Source organism: Carcharhinus amblyrhynchos, chromosome 6 (genome assembly GCF_965287045.1).
Source record: "Carcharhinus amblyrhynchos chromosome 6, sCarAmb.v2.hapA, whole genome shotgun sequence".
Classification (NCBI taxonomy): Eukaryota; Metazoa; Chordata; class Chondrichthyes; order Carcharhiniformes; family Carcharhinidae; genus Carcharhinus; species Carcharhinus amblyrhynchos.
Window position 1 is genome coordinate 27,664,323 of NC_137329.1, and position 17,102 is coordinate 27,681,424.

The 17,102-nt window shown below is 46.1% G+C and overlaps 1 protein-coding gene across 1 annotated transcript in view; it reads right to left on the reverse strand.

The window, feature by feature from the left end:
* Window positions 1–17,102, reverse strand: part of cdhr5b (cadherin-related family member 5b) — a 68,650-nt gene that overhangs the window by 9,263 nt on the left and 42,285 nt on the right. Inside the window, exons 13-15 of the mRNA XM_080190104.1 lie at window positions 13,355–13,531; window positions 7,264–7,542; window positions 2,583–2,852 (exon numbers count right to left, since the gene is read on the reverse strand). Coding sequence (XP_080046230.1) covers window positions 2,583–2,852; window positions 7,264–7,542; window positions 13,355–13,531 — 726 coding nt within the window. The remainder of the gene's footprint in view (window positions 1–2,582; window positions 2,853–7,263; window positions 7,543–13,354; window positions 13,532–17,102) is intronic.

Here is a 17,102-nt window from a genome sequence, read left to right on the forward strand (position 1 = left end):
TATTTAAACAGAGGTTTTATTGAATCTCCATGACGTTACTTACCTAAAAACATGAATTAGTTTCCTATTCTCTGTGCGCCCACAGCGGTAGCACATCGCTCACTCCCTGTGCCTGCTGACCTACACTGGCCTCCAATCCAACAACCTGTCTAACTGAACAATTCTCACCCTTGAGTTCAAATCCCACTTCACCTCAACCGCCTCAGCCCCACAACCAACAACAACTACTTGTATTTAGATAACATCTGTAATAAACATCTCAAACCACTGCTCAGGAGCATACTAAATCAAGGAGACGGCAAAGAGATACTGAATGGGTAGAATCTTGTAGAAGCGATGGGGGCATTAGCCGCAGGCTAGAGAGCCAGCAAAAGCCCCCCTCGATGCCTCTTTTCAAGAAGGCAATTATGCTCCATGCCATTCAACAGGACTTCATTCTGAAATTAAAGACCCTGGAGACAGGAATCCCACCTGTGGAGAGTTGCCCGCCAATAAGAGACAAGTAGCTCTCATGTACTCAGTGGTGCCACAGGAATGACAGTGGCTGCTTCCAGTACTACATTCACTCAAGGCATCAGATTGAGGAGGGATCCAGGCACAGGTGGGTGATGGTGGGAAGGGAGTCATTGGAAAGTCATTGGAACACATTGGGAAGCATCCTTTCCTCTCCCGGTTGTCGATCAACTGGGCCCCTTTGAACGCATGACCATCGAACCCTCCTCCAATCCTCACCACCTCCCCTCCCGGGGAATATGCAAGCTCCCCACATAGCAACTTCCCACCCATTGCTTTGGTGATGCCAGTGATGGTGACGTGAGACCCTTCAGTGGGGATTAATTGCCCGTTTAAGGGCCTCAATTGGCGGTGGGACAGAAGTACTGCCAACAAAACTTGCTGCCATGGATTTAAGCAGGGTGGAGGTGAAAAAGTGGCAGGGTCTTCCTGCCCAATTCCTCGCCACCAAGCTCACTACGGGGGAGGGCATAAGACTCCTCCCCTGAGGTCAAATAACCCAAGCTTGATTAAAAAGAGCGTTTAAGGAGCATCTTAAAGAAGGAGGAAGAGTTAGAGAGGTGGGGAAATTCAGGGAGGGAATTCCAGAACTTAGGGCATAGGCAACTGAAGAGATGGACTGCTATGATGGATTTATTACATTTTGAGGTGCTGCAAAGATCAGAGTCAGAGGAGTATTGATATGTCGGAGAGTTATGGGGCTGGAGCGGATTATAGAGATAGAAAGAGACAAAGCCATGGAGAGAATGCAAATTTTAAAACCAACTCTCTGAAATTTCTGCACTTACCTAATTCTGCTCCCTTTAGCATCTCACTTTTAGTTGCTGCACCATCGCAGCCATGTCTCCAGTTACCTGGGTCCCAAGCTCTGGAATTCTGTTCCTATATCTCTTTGCCTTTCCACCTTCTATTATGATGCTCCTTATGAATACCTCATGTCATTCCTTGTCCATTTTTGGCTTTTAATGCCAGAGGACATTTCACTATATGATATTGCTATCTAAATGTACGTTGTTGTTAGCATGGTTCAGTCGCTAGGGATCCCTACAAAAGGCCCCTTTGCTTGTTTCACGTCCATAGTTGCTGAGAAGGAAGTGAAATAGAGAGTAAATTCTGACTTTCTCCAATCTATGAGCAGAATAGTGGGCCAAGGATGTCCTGTGGCATTGCAGACTGAAAGAGCAAAATAGGAGAATATAATGGGCCAAGGTCCCCCAGCAAAAGCTGCCCAACTCAAGTGGCCTGCCCTGCCACCTGGAGACTGGCACAGGTTCACTAATGTCCTTTAGGGAAGGAAATCATCCATTATTACCTGGTCTGTCCTACGCATTACTCCAGAGCTACAGCAATGTGATTGACTCCCAGCTGCCCTCAGGCAACTAGGGATGTGCAATGAAGGCTGGCCAGCCATGTGCCGAAAATGAAGAATTCAATGGGCCTTATGATCATGGTTCACTCTGCAACTGGTTGCATTAAATGAAGTCCCATGTTTTTGAAATGGCTGTTAGATTGATGCCATTCATCCCCACTTGTGCTATTAATTTTGTCTATCATGTTACCAGAGCTTCTTCACTTGATGACGTGCCTTTAACTTAACTTTTTACAATTTACACCTGATTCAACCTCACTCACTGACACATCAGACGGGATTTTACACCCTCGCTCGAGCAAGACCGGGAACTCCCGCCTGACATCAAAGGACATTTCCATCGTCCGCCCCTCACCTGCTCCAATTCCGTGGCGAGTGGGATGGTAGAATTCTGGCAATGATGACTATTATAACTTTTATTCTTTCTTATCATATTCTGCATATACGTAGACGAATTGTTACGCAGCTCTGTGACATTTACATTTCCCTTTAGATTTATAACTTTATCCTCAGTTTAAAGGCCCTGCCTCCTTTTTTTAGTTTAAAACTCCATCTATTACCACAGTTATGCCAGGACATTGACCCAAGCTTAGTTCATGTGGTCCTAAAACGACAACTCATTCATTCAGTGCAACCAGCGGTGATCAGTACGTGATGGTAATGCTGCGGATTTGGCACGGTCTGAGGCCAGCTTCCTTACTTGTTGTTGCTCCAGTTCCTGATTCATCAGGTGGGTCTCTGGGTGGCGTTATTGATCCTGGAGAACCCGGATTATTTGTAGCTATTGATCCAGGTTTGGTGGTTGTAGGCCCTGATCCAGGGGGCTTTGCTGTGGTAGATCCTGAGGGTCCAGGAGGGGCCTTTGAAGGAGTCAATGTCCCAGTGGCGGTTGGCCCAGTTCCAGGAGGTTTAGTTGGTGGTTTTGGTGTTCCTGTTCCATGAGTTGTTGTTGTTTTCACAGTTGTTGGTGCTGGATTAAAAATTGAGCTCATTTTAACAGTCAGGAAATCACAAAATCATAGGATCTCAATGAAGGAGGCCATTCAGCCCATCATGTCTGCAGTGGCTGTTGGAAAGAACTTAGTTGCCCCCCCCCCCAACTATTGACACACCACCCACTACCTACCCTCTCTTTCCCCATAGCCACCCAACTTCATTTACATTTGAGGACTTAGCTGGACATTACCTGCCTTTAGTTCTTTATGAAAGTTTAATATACATATTGATCACTCTCTGTCTCTCTTACTAAAATCAGTATTAAAATTCCTTTTCGCCAGGCAGGTCATTGAGGCCTCGATATTAGGCACATTTATGAGAGTGACAGGCTGCGATTCTGGAAGAATGCAATCAAAGCTCGCTGTCTTATCATCCGATATCACTGCAAATTACCACAAATATCTTTCCGATATGACAGTAACCCAAAGCCCTGTGTGTTCTCCCAGGTGGTTGTAAAAGAACCCAGTGCCACCAGGAGAGATCTCCCAGGCATTCTGGGACTAATGCTTATCCCCCAACCCAGCATGGTACCCAACCTACCGCATGGTAGGTTGTTGCATAAAGTTAAGTCTCATGGGATCCAGTGTGAGGTATCTAAATGAATACAAAATTGGCTTCTTGACAGAAGCCAGAGGGTGGCTGTAGAGAGTTGTTTCTCAAACTGGAGGCCTGTGACCATTGGTGTGCCTCAGGGTTTAGTGCTGGGCCCACTATTATTTGTCATTTATATTCATGATTTGGATGAGAATTATAGGGGACATGGTTAGTAAGTTTGCAGATGACACCAAGATTGGTGGTATGGTGGACAGCGGGGAAGGTTATCTCCAATTGCAGTGGGATCTTGATCAATTGCGCCAGTGACCTGACGAATGGCAGATAGAGTTTAATTTAGACAAATGTGAGATAATGCATTTTGATAAATTGAACCAGCATAGGACTTACTTAGTTAATGGTAGGACACTGGGGAGAGTTATAGAACAAAAAGATCTAAGGATACATGTTCATAACTCCTTGAAAATGAAGTCACAGGTGGACAGAGTGGTGAAGAAGACATTCGCATGCTTGGTTTCATCGGTCAGAACATCGGACACAGAAGTTGGGACATCTTGTTAAAGTCATTCAAGACATTGGTAAGGCCACACTTGGAATACTGTGTGTAATTCTGGTCACCCTATTATAGAAAGGATATTATTAAACTAGAAAGAGTGCAGAAAAGATTTACTAGGATGCTACTGGGATTTGATGGATTGAGTTATAAGGAGACGCTGAATAGACTGGGACTTTTTTCTCTGGAGCGTAGGAGGCTGAGGGGTGATCTTATAGAGGTCTATAAATAATGAGGGACATAGACAAGGTAGATAGTCAATATCTTTTCCCAAAGGTGGGGGACTCTAAAACTAGAGGGCATAGGCTTAAGGTGAGAGGGGAGAGATACAGAAGTGTCCAGAGGGGCAATTTTTTTCACACAGATGGTGGTGAGTGTCTGGAACAAGCTGCCAGAGGTAGTAGCAGAGGTGGGTACAATTTTATCTTTTAAAAAGCATTTAGATAGTTACATGGGGTACGATGGGTATAGAGGGATATGGGCCAAATGCAGGCACTTGGGATTAGCTTAGGAGTTTTAAAAAAAAATAAGGGCAACATGGACAAGTTGGGCTGAAAAGAGATATCTTTAAATAGAGTCACAAGGTAATCTCCCACTGCAGCGGGACCTTGATCAATTGGGCCTATGGCTCATAAGATCCCACCCGGGGCCATCGGAGAATCCCGCTCCGCGAGCCTCGTCCGCCTTGATTCTGGGACAGGCGTGCCAGTAAAATTCTGGCCCATTGTGCCAGGTCATGTACTCATTTTCCAATCATGATGATCCTCACATTGGCACATCCTGCTTGTGCGAGGGGATGAAATAGCAGCAAACAGTGACAATCTCCGCAATCCAAACTGAACTCACAGAGTTTCATCTCACACTGAAAAACATTTCCTTAGCAACAAACAAAGCCAGTCAGAGGTTAAAGTACAGTCAGGGTGGTGGTACTAACGTCAAGAGGGATAATGATTAAATGGGGCTCCCTGATCAGATCATAGCATGGTGACCATTTCACTGTGAAACCAGGGAATATTCCACTGCTGGAGCTAGTGCCAAGGAGTGATTTGCCTAATTGTCAGTGTTGGAAGTCGATTGAGGAAAGACATGGAGGTGAATTTTCCTGTCCCGGCAGCTACAGGAGTTGTAGCGGGCGAGGGGAGGACCATGGAAAAGTCCATTGACCCCGGGCAGGATTTTCGAGCTGTGGGGCGAGCACAGTCGGAAAATCCTGCCCATGGGCTAGAAAGATTGGAAAGTGGGATGAAGTCAGAAAGGTGATCTTATAGAGGGACATTTCATTGCTAAGAATAAAGTAAAAACTAAGCCAGAATTTTACTTTAAAGTATGACAGAAGTTCAACTGGCAAAAAGGAATTTTTGTACTGACTTTAGTAGGAGAGAGTGATCCTTGTGTGTATTAAACTCCCATAAAGAACTAAAGACAGAGATCCTAGAATCATTCAAGAAACAACTGGTTTCTACAAATGGGAGACCAGAATCCATCAAAATGATGGGCTGAGTGGCCTTCTTCCTCCATTGCTATACGTTGTGATCCATTTTAGCCCAAACTCTCTCCTGAGGTCTCCTTGTCCTGAGCTCTTCAAACAGTCTCTTCCAACAGCCTCTCGTAATCCCGCCTGTAGCATGTTATGAGGGGGAACCATTTGTTCCATCAATCTCATTATACAATGCTTTAAGAGGCTATTTGGCCCTCTGTGCCTGTCCTGTCTCTTTGAGAGAGCTTTCCAATTAATCTCACATGAGTGAGAACTTGGAATTAGGGATTGGTGGTGTAAACTGAGGGAAATAACAACAACTTCCATTTCTATAGAGCCTTTAACAAAATAAAACCTCCCATGGACTCGCATCAGGCTAGTATCTATCACAAGCCAAAGAAGGAAATACTAGAACAGGTGATTAAAGGTTGCATAGATGGACACACTGCAGCCCCATTCACCAAGGGTGGAGGGATAGGACGTTTAGGGCTGTGGATGGGTTGCTAATTAAATCATAGAAACCCTACAATGCAGAACGAGGCCATTTGGCTCATCAAGTCGGCAAAGACTCTCCAACAGAGCATCTCACCCAGGCCCCATCACTGTGTCCCCATGCTACTAATTCACTGAACTTGAATCTTGGGACACTAAGGGACAATTTAGCGTGGCCAATCCACTTAACCTCACACCTTTGGACAATGGGAGGAAACTGGAGCACCCAGAGGAAACTCACGCAGATACAGAGAGAACGTGCAAACTCCACCCAGACAGTCACTCAAGGCCAGAATTGAGCCCGGGACCATGGCGCTGCGAGGCAGCAGTGCTAACCAGTGTGCCGCCGTGCCGCCTTTGTCCTGGATGGTGGGGCAAATGTTGGATAACTTTCTCAGTCATCCTTAGTGTTAGATAAAATTGGAACAAGGCACTCAGCAGCTGTATCAGCAGAAATGATTAATTTGTGCTGTAAACCAGACATGTACCCACAACGTTTAAAGATCAATGTAGAATGAAAAACATGTAAATGTTTAAAGTTATCAAAGCTCAAGTGGAAAACATATTGCTGATGGATAAGAAGATGAAGAGAGTATAGAAGGAATATGTTATTATCTCCTCAAGCCTGAGTCAATAACAAGCTCATAGCTGAACTGTGACCTAACATTGCCACCTTTGCCCCATATCCCTTATTATCTTTGGTTAAAAAACATTTATCATAAGTCCTAGAATCATTATGGCACTGCATGAAGACCATTCAGCCCATCAATGCCATGCTAGCTCTCTGTAGAGCAGTCCAGTCAGTCACATTCTCCCACTCCATCACACTCAAATACTCATCCAATTTCCTTTTGAACTTATTCACCATCTCCTCATCCACCACCCTTATAGGCAGCAAAGTCCAGGTCATTCCTTCTCACTGTACAAAGAAGTTATTCCTCACATTGCTACTGTATCATTTGCCCAAAATTTTAAAACTGGGCCTTCCTGGTCCTTGTAACCACTAACTAATGGGAAATACTTTTTTTTGCCTCCCTTTGCTAAACCTGTCTTAATCATTTACACCTCTATCAAATTTCCCCTCAATCTCCTATGCTGTAAGGAGAACAAGCCCAGCTTCTCCAACCTAACCTTGTGGCTAAAATCTCTCATTCCCGGTATGGTTTTGGTAAATTCCCTGTGACCAGAGAAGAGTGAGGCCGGGTAAGATGAGAGAGTCGACAAGAATTAAAATCTATGCGGATGCTTTTCAGTGCAATCAATGATGGTGATGGTGTGGGACTTGGCATGGTCTGAGGCCAGCTGGCTTACTTGTTGTTGTTCCAGTTCCTGATCCATCAGGTGGGTTTCTGGATGGAGTTATTGGCCCTGGAGGCCCAGGATTATTTGTAGCTGTTGATCCAGTGACGTGAGGTTTGATGGTTGTATGCCCAGGTCCTGGGGTCTTTGCTGTGGTAGATCCTGGGGGTTCAGGAGGGGCCTTTGAAGGAGTCAATGTCCCAGTGATGGTTGGCCCAGTTCCAGGAGGTTTAGTCGGTGGTTTTGGTGTTCCTGTTCCATGTGTTGTTGTTGGTTTCACAGTTGTTGGTGCTGGATTAAAAATGAGTTCATTTTAGCAGTCAGGGAACCATAGAATCTCATAGAACATAAGAACATAAGAAATAGGAGCAGGAGTAGGCCATCTAGCCCTTCGAGCCTGCCCCGCCATTCAATAAGATCATGGCTGATCTGTCGTGGCTCAGTTCCACATTCCCGCCCTCTCCCCATAACCCTTAATCCCCTCGCTTATCAAAAACCCATCAACCCGCGTCTTAAAAATATTTAGCGAGGCAGCCTCCACCACTTCAACGGGCAGAGAATTCCAGAGATTCACCACCCTTTGAGTGAAGAAGTTCCTCCTCAACTCCGTTCTAAACCGCCCCGCCTTTATCTTGAGGCTGTGCCCCCTAGTCCTACTGTCCTTTCTGAGCGGGAAGAGCCTCTCCACCTCTATCCTATCCATCCCATTCATCATCTTACATGTCTCAATGAGATCTCCCCTCATTCTTCTAAACTCTAACGAGTACAAGCCTAGTTTATTCAGCTTCTCCTCATAGCTCAACCCCCTCAATTCCTCACTAATGGCTACTTTCCATTTCAAAACAGATGACCATTGACATCTAAGCAGGAAGCAACATCACAAGTGAGTTCACTATGCTTCTGTTGGCTAGATTCATAGAATCTTATAATGCAGAAGGAGGCCATTTGGCCCATTGAGCCTGCACCAACCACAAACCCATCCAGGCTCTATCCCTGTAACCCCATGTATTTACCAGGCTAATCTCCCTGACATTAAGGGGCAATTGAACATGGCCAATCAATCTAATCCACTCATCTTTGGACTGTGGGAGGAAACTGGAGCACCTGGAGAAAACCCACGCAGGCACGGGAGACTCCACATAGATAGTCACCTGAGGCCAGAATTAAACTTGGGTCCCTCTCCAAGGGCAACTGGCCGTGTATGTAGCCACAGAAGAGGGGCAGACAATGGGATTGGACAAGCCCCTTGACCATCCGCTATCAGGACCTATTAATGGCTGCCTTGACCAGGCCCAGGATGTGTGATTGGTACGTTCAGTCTCCCACAGTGCAGTGGATGCTGGGACAGTGAGTGGGTTTAAGGAGGAGTTAGACATATTTTTAATTAGTAATAGGTTGAAGGGTCATGGGAAGAAGGCAGGAAGATGGGGACGAGGAGCATATCAGTTATGATCGAAAGGCGGAACAGACTCGATGGGCCGAATGGCCTAATTCTGTTCCTATGTCTTATGAATTTATGAATTTCAGGCTCAGAGATCCGCTTCACTTCTCTTTCTCATTTCCTCTTTTTAGTCACTGGTACCCCAGGTTCATTCCCTCACTTGCTGGGCAGCTGGTCATAGGTTTGCTTTCCAAAGTGATTTGTGAAACATGTGGCAGGGGGAAAAGTTCAAAATAAAATTGGGATGCAGATTCATGGCCTTGTCACCAGAATTAACAACAGTCTCGAAACTCAGGTTAGGGGGTGTAACTCAGCGTAATAGTCCAATTCATTCAGAATCATAGAATCATAGGATCCCTCCAGTGCAGAAGGGGGTCATTCGGCCCATCAAGCCTGCACCAACAACAATCCCACGCTGGCTTTACCCTCTCCCATCTATTTACCCCCTAATCCCTCTGACACAAAGGGGAAATTGAATAAGGCCAATCAATCTTTGGAGTGTGGGAGGAAACCCACGCAGACATGGGGAGAATGTGCAGACTCCGCACTGAGGCTAGAAGTGAAGCTGGGAAGTTTGCCTTCTCTAATCTTTCCACCAAATTGTCTCCATGTTTCTGGGAGTACATTCTTCTGAAAACATTTAGCACTTTTGCCACATATCAGATGCCTCAGTTATTTGACCCACTCACAGTTAAATGTAAAACAAGGAAGTAATTTTTATAGCTGAAAGATTTCAGTAAATGTTGATCCTTGACAGTTTATCAGGAGGTTTACACTGAGGTCAAAGTCCAACAGGCGTTGCTGCCTGCGTTTCTCAAAAGTTACTCACAGTTTTATAAGAGGCCAACAAAGAAACAGTTCAAACAAAACAGTGGAACTTCTTCTTAACAAGATTCCATTTTATAAAATACAGCCAGTGCATAGATTGCTCAGTATTGCAGACACAAGAGAGTGTGAAGCTTCTGTGAAGTATTTATTTATTAGTGTCACAAGTAGGCTTCCATTAACACTGCAATGAAGTTACTGTGAAAAGCCCCTAGTTGTCACAGTCTGGCACCTGTTTGGATACACTGAGGGGAAATTTAGCATGTCCAGCACACCTAACCAGCACGTCTTTCAGACTGTGGGAGGAAACTGGAGCACCCGGAGGAAATCCACACAGATAAGAAATGTGCAAACTCCACACAGACAGTGACCCAAGATAGGAACTGAACCTGGGTCCCTGGCACTGTGAGGCAGCAGCACTAACTACAGTGCGACCAGCCATGGAATGTGGGCGGGGGGGCGGGGTAGGTGGTTATTAATAAAGATTCAAATTTCCAAGTCGAACTGATGAATGTTGGAGAAAACACAAGGGAGAATAAGATATGAGAATGAAATGGCCTGTCCATCACAAGTTGGAGATCAGTCAAGAGGAGAACACTACTGTCCTTTCAAAAGGAGACACTCGTCAAGATTCTGAGAGGGCAAGATATTGTCAAATACATAGGGATAAATGGAAAGGTCTTTAATCTACAGGATTATCTTCAGAAAATGGGAATCTGTGCAAGGGCAATGTTTATTGCCGAAATCACCCTGTAGGTGCACCACAGTGCTGTTAGGGAGGGAGTTCCAGGTTTTAACCCAATGATAGTGAAGGAACAGCAATATATTTCCAAGTCAGGATTGTGAGTGACCAGCAGGAGATCATGGAAGTGATGGCATTCACACTGGCTTCATTTCATTCACACCATTATGATTGTCAGTTGTGATGTGATGAGGGTCACGTTCGCCTGTAAATAAGGGTTCAAAATCATTCCAGACATTTGTGTAAAAACTCCAGGTTTTGTATATTGAGCTTTTCATACTGAGGGAGCGCTGCATTGTTGGAGGGTCAGTACTGAGGGAGTGCTGCATGTCAGTGGGTCAGCAATGAGGGATCACTGCACTGTCGGAGGGTCAGTATTGAAGCAGTGCTGCGCTATCGGAGGGTTAGCACTGAGGGAGCACTGCACTGTCAGAGGGTCAGCACTGAGGGAACATTTCACTGTTGGAGGGTCAGTACTGAGGGAGTGCTGCACTGTAAGAGGATCAATACTGGGGAAGCGCTGCACTGTCAGAGAGTCAGTACTGAGGGAGTGCTGCACTGTCAGAGGGTCAGTACTGAGGGAGTGCTGCACTGCCAGAGGGTCAGTACTGAGGGAGTGCTGCACTGTAAGAGGATCAATACTGGGGAAGCGCTGCACTGTCAGAGAGTCAGTACTGAGGGAACATTGCACTGTTGGAGGGTCAGTATTGAGGGAGTGCTGCACTGTCAGAGGCTTAATACAGAGGGGATGCTGCACTGGAGGAGGGTTAGTACTGAGGGAATGCTACACTGTCAGAGGGTCAGTACTGAGGGAGAGCTGCACTGGCAGAGGGTCAGTACTGAGGGAGCACAGCACTGTCAGAGGGTCAGTACTGAGGGAGTGCTGCACTGGCAGAGGGTCAGTACTGAGGGAGAGCTGCACTGGCAGAGGGTCAGTACTGAGGGAGAGCTGCACTGGCAGAGGGTCAGTACTGAGGGAGAGCTGCACTGGCAGAGGGTCAGTACCGAGGGAGCTCTGCACTGTCAGAGGGTCAGTACCGAGGGAGCTCTGCACTGTCAGAGAGTCAGTACTGAGGGAATGCTACACTGTCAGAGGGTCAGCACTGAGGGAGTGCTGCACTGTCAGAGGGTCAGTACTGAGGGAGTGCTGCACTGTCAGAGGGTCAGTACTGAGGGAGTGCTGCACTGTCAGAGGGTCAGTACTGAGGGAGTGCTGCACTGTCAGAGGGTCAGTACTGAGGGAGAGCTGCACTGGCAGAGGGTCAGTACCGAGGGAGCTCTGCACTGTCAGAGAGTCAGTACTGAGGGAATGCTACACTGTCAGGGGGTCAGCACTGAGGGAGCTCTGCACTGTCAGAGGGTCAGCACTGAGGGACCTCTGCACTGTCAGAGGGTCAGCACTGAGGGAGCTCTGCACTGTCAGAGGGTCAATACTGAAGATGCCTTTTAGATCAGAAGTAACTCTGAAACTCCTGAAGTCACAGGTGATGCAAAATGCTTTGTGAGATTGGGGTTGAGAAAGCTGTAACAGAAATGGGAATACTTCTTTATTGTCAGGCGGAACTGTGAGAAAGTGTTGCACTTCCCACTGCCTCAGAAAATCAGTCAGCATAATTAAAGACGTCACGCGCCCTGGACATCCTCTCTCCCACCTTCCTTCTTTAGGAAGACAATACAAAAGTCTGAGGTCACGCACTAACCAGCTCAAGAACAGCTTCTCCCCTGCTGCAATCAGACTTTTGAATGGACCTACCTCGCATTAAGTTGGTCTTACTCTACACCCTAGCTATGACTGTAACACCACATTCTGCCCTCTCTCCTTTCCGCCTCCATGAATGGTATGCTTTGTCTGTATGGCGTGCAAGAAATAATACTTTTCACTTTATACTAGTACATGTGACAATAATAAATCAGATAAAATCATAAATGGACTTCAGTCTCGGCAATGGGCAGAAGGTCTGACAGGATCTGATACTGAGGAGCTACCAGGTCAGATGGTACAAATCTTATTACCTTCGCATTCATAATGTGCCTGCAATTTGCCCAGCACACACAAATATAATAAGCAAGTCTATAGCATGATTTCATTCTGTAACTATAAACACATAGGTGGATTTTTACTATCCTCTGTTTGCTGCTAGTAATTTGATGAAGTTATGAAGCAACAATTGCACCAAGGAAGCTCATTCAGTTCATTCTGTCAGGGTTCGCTCTTCAGCTGGAGCTGTGTGACTAGGGGTTTCGAGAGGGTGCTACATTTGATGTGTTTATTATCACAGGAGCTTGGCAATGCTGGCAAAGGGCACTGTCTGTGTGAAGTTTGCACATTCTCCCTGTGTCAGTGTGGGCTTCCTCCGGGTGCTGCAGTTTCCTCCCACAGTCCAAAAATGTACAGGTTAGGTTGCTTGGCCATGCTGAATTGACCCTTAGTGTTGGGGGATTAGCCAGGGTAAATATATGGGTTTAGGGTTAGGGTTAGAGTTAGGATTAGGATTAGGATAGGGCCTGGATGGGGTTGTTGTCAGTGCAGGCCTTATGGCCTCCTTTCGCAGTGCAGGGACTCTATGACTCTATTAACCTGAGGACACTGATTTAAGATGATTGACAAATGACTGTAATGGCCACACAAGGAAGCATTTTTAATGCAGCCAGTGGTTAGGATGTGGAATGCATTGCCTGAGATTTTGGTGGAGACAGAGTCAATCATGGCTTTTAGAAGAGGCATTATTTGAAGGGAAAATATTTGCAGGGCTGCAGGCGCCTAGGCAGGGGAGTGATACTAAGTGAATTATTCTTGCAGAGTTGTCACAGTCGCAACAACAGCTGAAATACTCTGCCCCCACAGGAGACAAGGAAGGAGGAGGTTGGGCTTGAGAATCTGGTGTGCTGGCATTGGAACCGATGCCAGATGCCTTCCCACCTTCACTTGAAGTGAGTTCTGGAAAGCCGCCCCACTGATAATTGGGGCTCTTAAGTGGTCAATTAAAGATTACCTAGTTATTAATCTAGTAAGCGAGGTTTGGTGACTGGTTCAGTGTGACTGTTGGAGAGTTTGGTTGTGTGGATGGTTGTATTGTTAGGCCCTACCAACCTACCTGCAGTCTGCCCATTCCCAGGAGTGGGAGTCTTTGCTGTTGTGGATCCTGAGGGCCCAGGAGGAGCTATTGACGGGGTTGATGTCCCAGTGATGGCTGGCCCAGTCCCGGGAGGTTTAGTCGGTGGCTTTGGTGTTCCTGTTCCATGGGTTGTCGTTGTTTTCACTGTTGTTGGTGCTGATTTTAAAATGAGCTCATATTTAACAGTGAGGAAAAGAAACGTCATTGGACAGAAAGTTATCAGACCAATCAATAATCCACTAGCCATTTAAAGGATGGTTTCTACTCAAGACCCTGCTAATGACCTGTCTCTCTGTATCAGAGCAGGTGCTTGTCTTGCTGCAACAGCCCAGAGCGTGGTAAATGTCAAAATATTACACAAAATCCAAACTCCACGTCACACAAAACCTTGACGTCAATCTCAAAACAACAACAACAACTTGCATTTATATAGCACCTTTAAAGTAATGCAACATCTCACTGGAGAATAACAGCAATTGACACTGAGCCACATAAGGAGCTGGTAGGATAGGAATAGGTTGTCAAAGGGGTAAATCTTAATGTGCGTCTTCAAGGAGGAGAGAGAAATAGAGAAGTGGAGAGATTTAAAGAGGGCAAAATTGGAGATTCACCAGAATGCTGCCTGGGATGGAATATTTAAGTTCTGAAGAGAGGTTGGGTAGGCTTGGGTTGTTTTCACTGGATCAGAAAAGACCGAGGGGAGGCCTGATCGAGGTGTACAAGATCATGAGGGGCATGACAGAGTGGATAAGGAATGGCTGTTTGCCTTACTTGAAGAGTCTGTCACAAGGTTCAAGGTTAGGGGCAGGAGGCATAGGGGGGATGTGAGGAAAAATGTTTTTACCCAGAGAGTGGTGACGGTCTGGAATGCGCTGCCTGGGAGTGTGGTAGAGGCCGGTTGCCTCACATTCTTTAAAAAGTATCTGGGTGAGCACTTGGCACATCATAACATTCAGGTTTATGGGCCTAGTACTGGCAGATGGGATTAGGTGGAAGTTCAGGTATTTCTAGCGTGTCGGTGAGGACTTGATGGGCTGAAGGGCCTCTGTTGCATTATATGATTCTATAATATGAGCCCCAATGCTGAGACTTAAGCCTGGTATAGACCGCCCTATCACTGCACCCCCACCATCCACCCACCGGTACTATTTCAGAGGTAGATCAGAGCAGGGGAATTCTGGGAAACTATCCTACCCCAACTCCCCAATATGGATGCATGCACGAGATTCCATGATTACTGGGAACCTGACCTTAATTTTTATAATTAATTTATGGGATGTGGATGTCACTGGCGGGGCCAGCATTTATTGTCCATTCCTAGGTTGCCCTTCAGCAGGTGGTGGTGAGCTGCCTTCTTGAACCGCTACAATCCCTGTGGTGCAGGTAACCCACAGTGCTGTCAGGGAGGGAATGCTAGGATTTTGACCCAGCAGTGAATGAATGAACGGTGATCAAATTCCAGCTCACGGCGGTGAATGACTTGTACAAAAATGGTATGCACTGGGCAAGATAAGCTTCTTCCTGGACTCTGAGCTCAGCAGACGCTTTTCTTCCACACAGTCACAGAGATATCAGCTTCCTGTAGCACATGCTGTGCCAAGACTGGGCACAGGGAACGGGTAACCCGAGGCAGGACTTGGTGACATTGCAGAGTTGAGGAGAAGGATGGAAGAGTGACTGGTTGCCAATTAAATACATAAGAGGTAATGATGGGGTCAGCAACTTTGTGCCATTCTGCCACAAGATTCATCATTCTCTTTGTATTTGCATAATTAATGAGCTGAACATAACAAGATCTCATGTATTCAGACACCCTGTTCTGGAGTCATCCCGGCTTTCCCTCCCGACTTAGCCTCCAGAATCATTAGCCTGTGGGGAGTTTGCACATTCTCCTCGTGTCTGCGTGGGTTTCCTCAGGGTACTCCGGTTTCCTCCCACAGTCCAAAGATGTGCAGGTTAGGTTGATTGGTCATGCTAAGAAATTGCCCCTTAGCGTCCAGGGATGCGTAGGTTAGAGGGATTAGTGGGTATAATATGTGGAGATACGGGGTTAGGGCCTGTGTTCGGTGCAGACTCGATGGACCGAAGGGCCTCTTCCTGCACTGAAAGGTTGTATGATTCTATAGAACACTGCAACCATAACTGATCTCCAACCTAGCTTCATAAGCTTGGCCTTTCCCCATATCCCTTTAGACTTCTGGTGAGCAAATGATTGTCCATCTGAGATTAAAAATTAACAATGGTTTATTTGCTTGGCAGGTGGAGAAGTAGAGAGATTTCAAATCTCCAATAACTCTCCTGCCCAGCTATTTGGATGGGCTCCAACCTGTCTCACTGCTGCAGTGAACACAGTGATCATCATTCTACTTGTCACATTGTTCCTTGTTTCCTTTGTAAACCATTAATTCCAAACAAATTAAAACCACATCCAGCGAAAGCATAACACAGCAAATTATTGGAGGGTTAACACTGGCTGATACAAAGGTTGGGGAGTTTAAAGACCAACAGGTAAAAATGAATGTAATAAATCCCTGGTGATTTGTGCACTGGCATCAAGCAAAAGTAACCATGAAATATGTTGGATTATTGCAAAAACCCAAATGGTTCACTAATACCCTTCAAGGGGAGGTAATGCTGTCATTCTTCGAGCCAGTCTGAACGACATGTGACTCCAGTCCCACACTAGGGGTAGAATTTTATTTAAAGAGAGCTGTTTGTTGCAGATGAGGTTGGTGGTGATAGTGAGTCAGCAACTGTCATTGAAGTTGGCTTTTCCTGAAGTTTTCAGTGTTGATGTTTCTCGTTCCTCATCAGAGCTACAAGGAAGAGCTGATAACATAGACCTGTCAACGAAAGGATTTCTAATTAAGGGGGTCAGAATGGCTCAACCATCAGTTGATCCCAGAGGTGGAGCAGCCACGGGAATGGAAAGGAGAGGGTTGTTTCTCCATCCCCTGGCCCAAATCCATCTCTCTCTGTTTAACTGGGGCTACTGCTTCAAGGAACTGCAGTGAAATGTTATTTTCCAAGGACAGGCGGAAGAGGACAGCCTCACAGACCAAGCAGACCTGAGGGACTCAGCACTGAGATTGTGTTCCCTCCAACCTGGAGATGGTGCACTGAGAGGACCCAGGAACTCAGAAAGGTGGATATGTGAGCGGCAGAACACTAACACCACGCTCTGCCTTTCTCAGCATTCTCCTGCATGGTGCTCCTCAGGACTACACATCTTACAGCTCCACTTATTACTCTGTCTCTCTCTGTCTAGTCATCTCCTCCCATCCCCATCTGAGTAAACAACACATACACCCACTCTCAATTTAATCACCTAATACCTTCATAGTCCGGTATCACAATCCTGCTTCCTGTCCTTGCAGAAGAGAAAGAGCTCCTCGGAGAGAAAGATAACCAGGACTGGTCCTCAAACCACAGCCATCTTTGTGGCCACTGGCAATGTGTACCCACCAGTTCACAGTGAAGGGGGTTTCATTCCAGCAGGCTCTATACAACGTCTGCAAGGCTTCCTTATTCCTGCACACAAATCCCCTTGCGATGAAAGCGATCAATATGGAAGTTTAACCTGATTCTGAACCAAGGTAGTCCATATATTTTGAGATCTTTTAGCTCATCTGCTGTTAATCCTGATGTGCTCAGTCTGTGTAATCCTTCATTCTCAATTGTTTGGTGAATCTTTATGGCTTGCTTGTCAGGTTCAGACATACCTGAA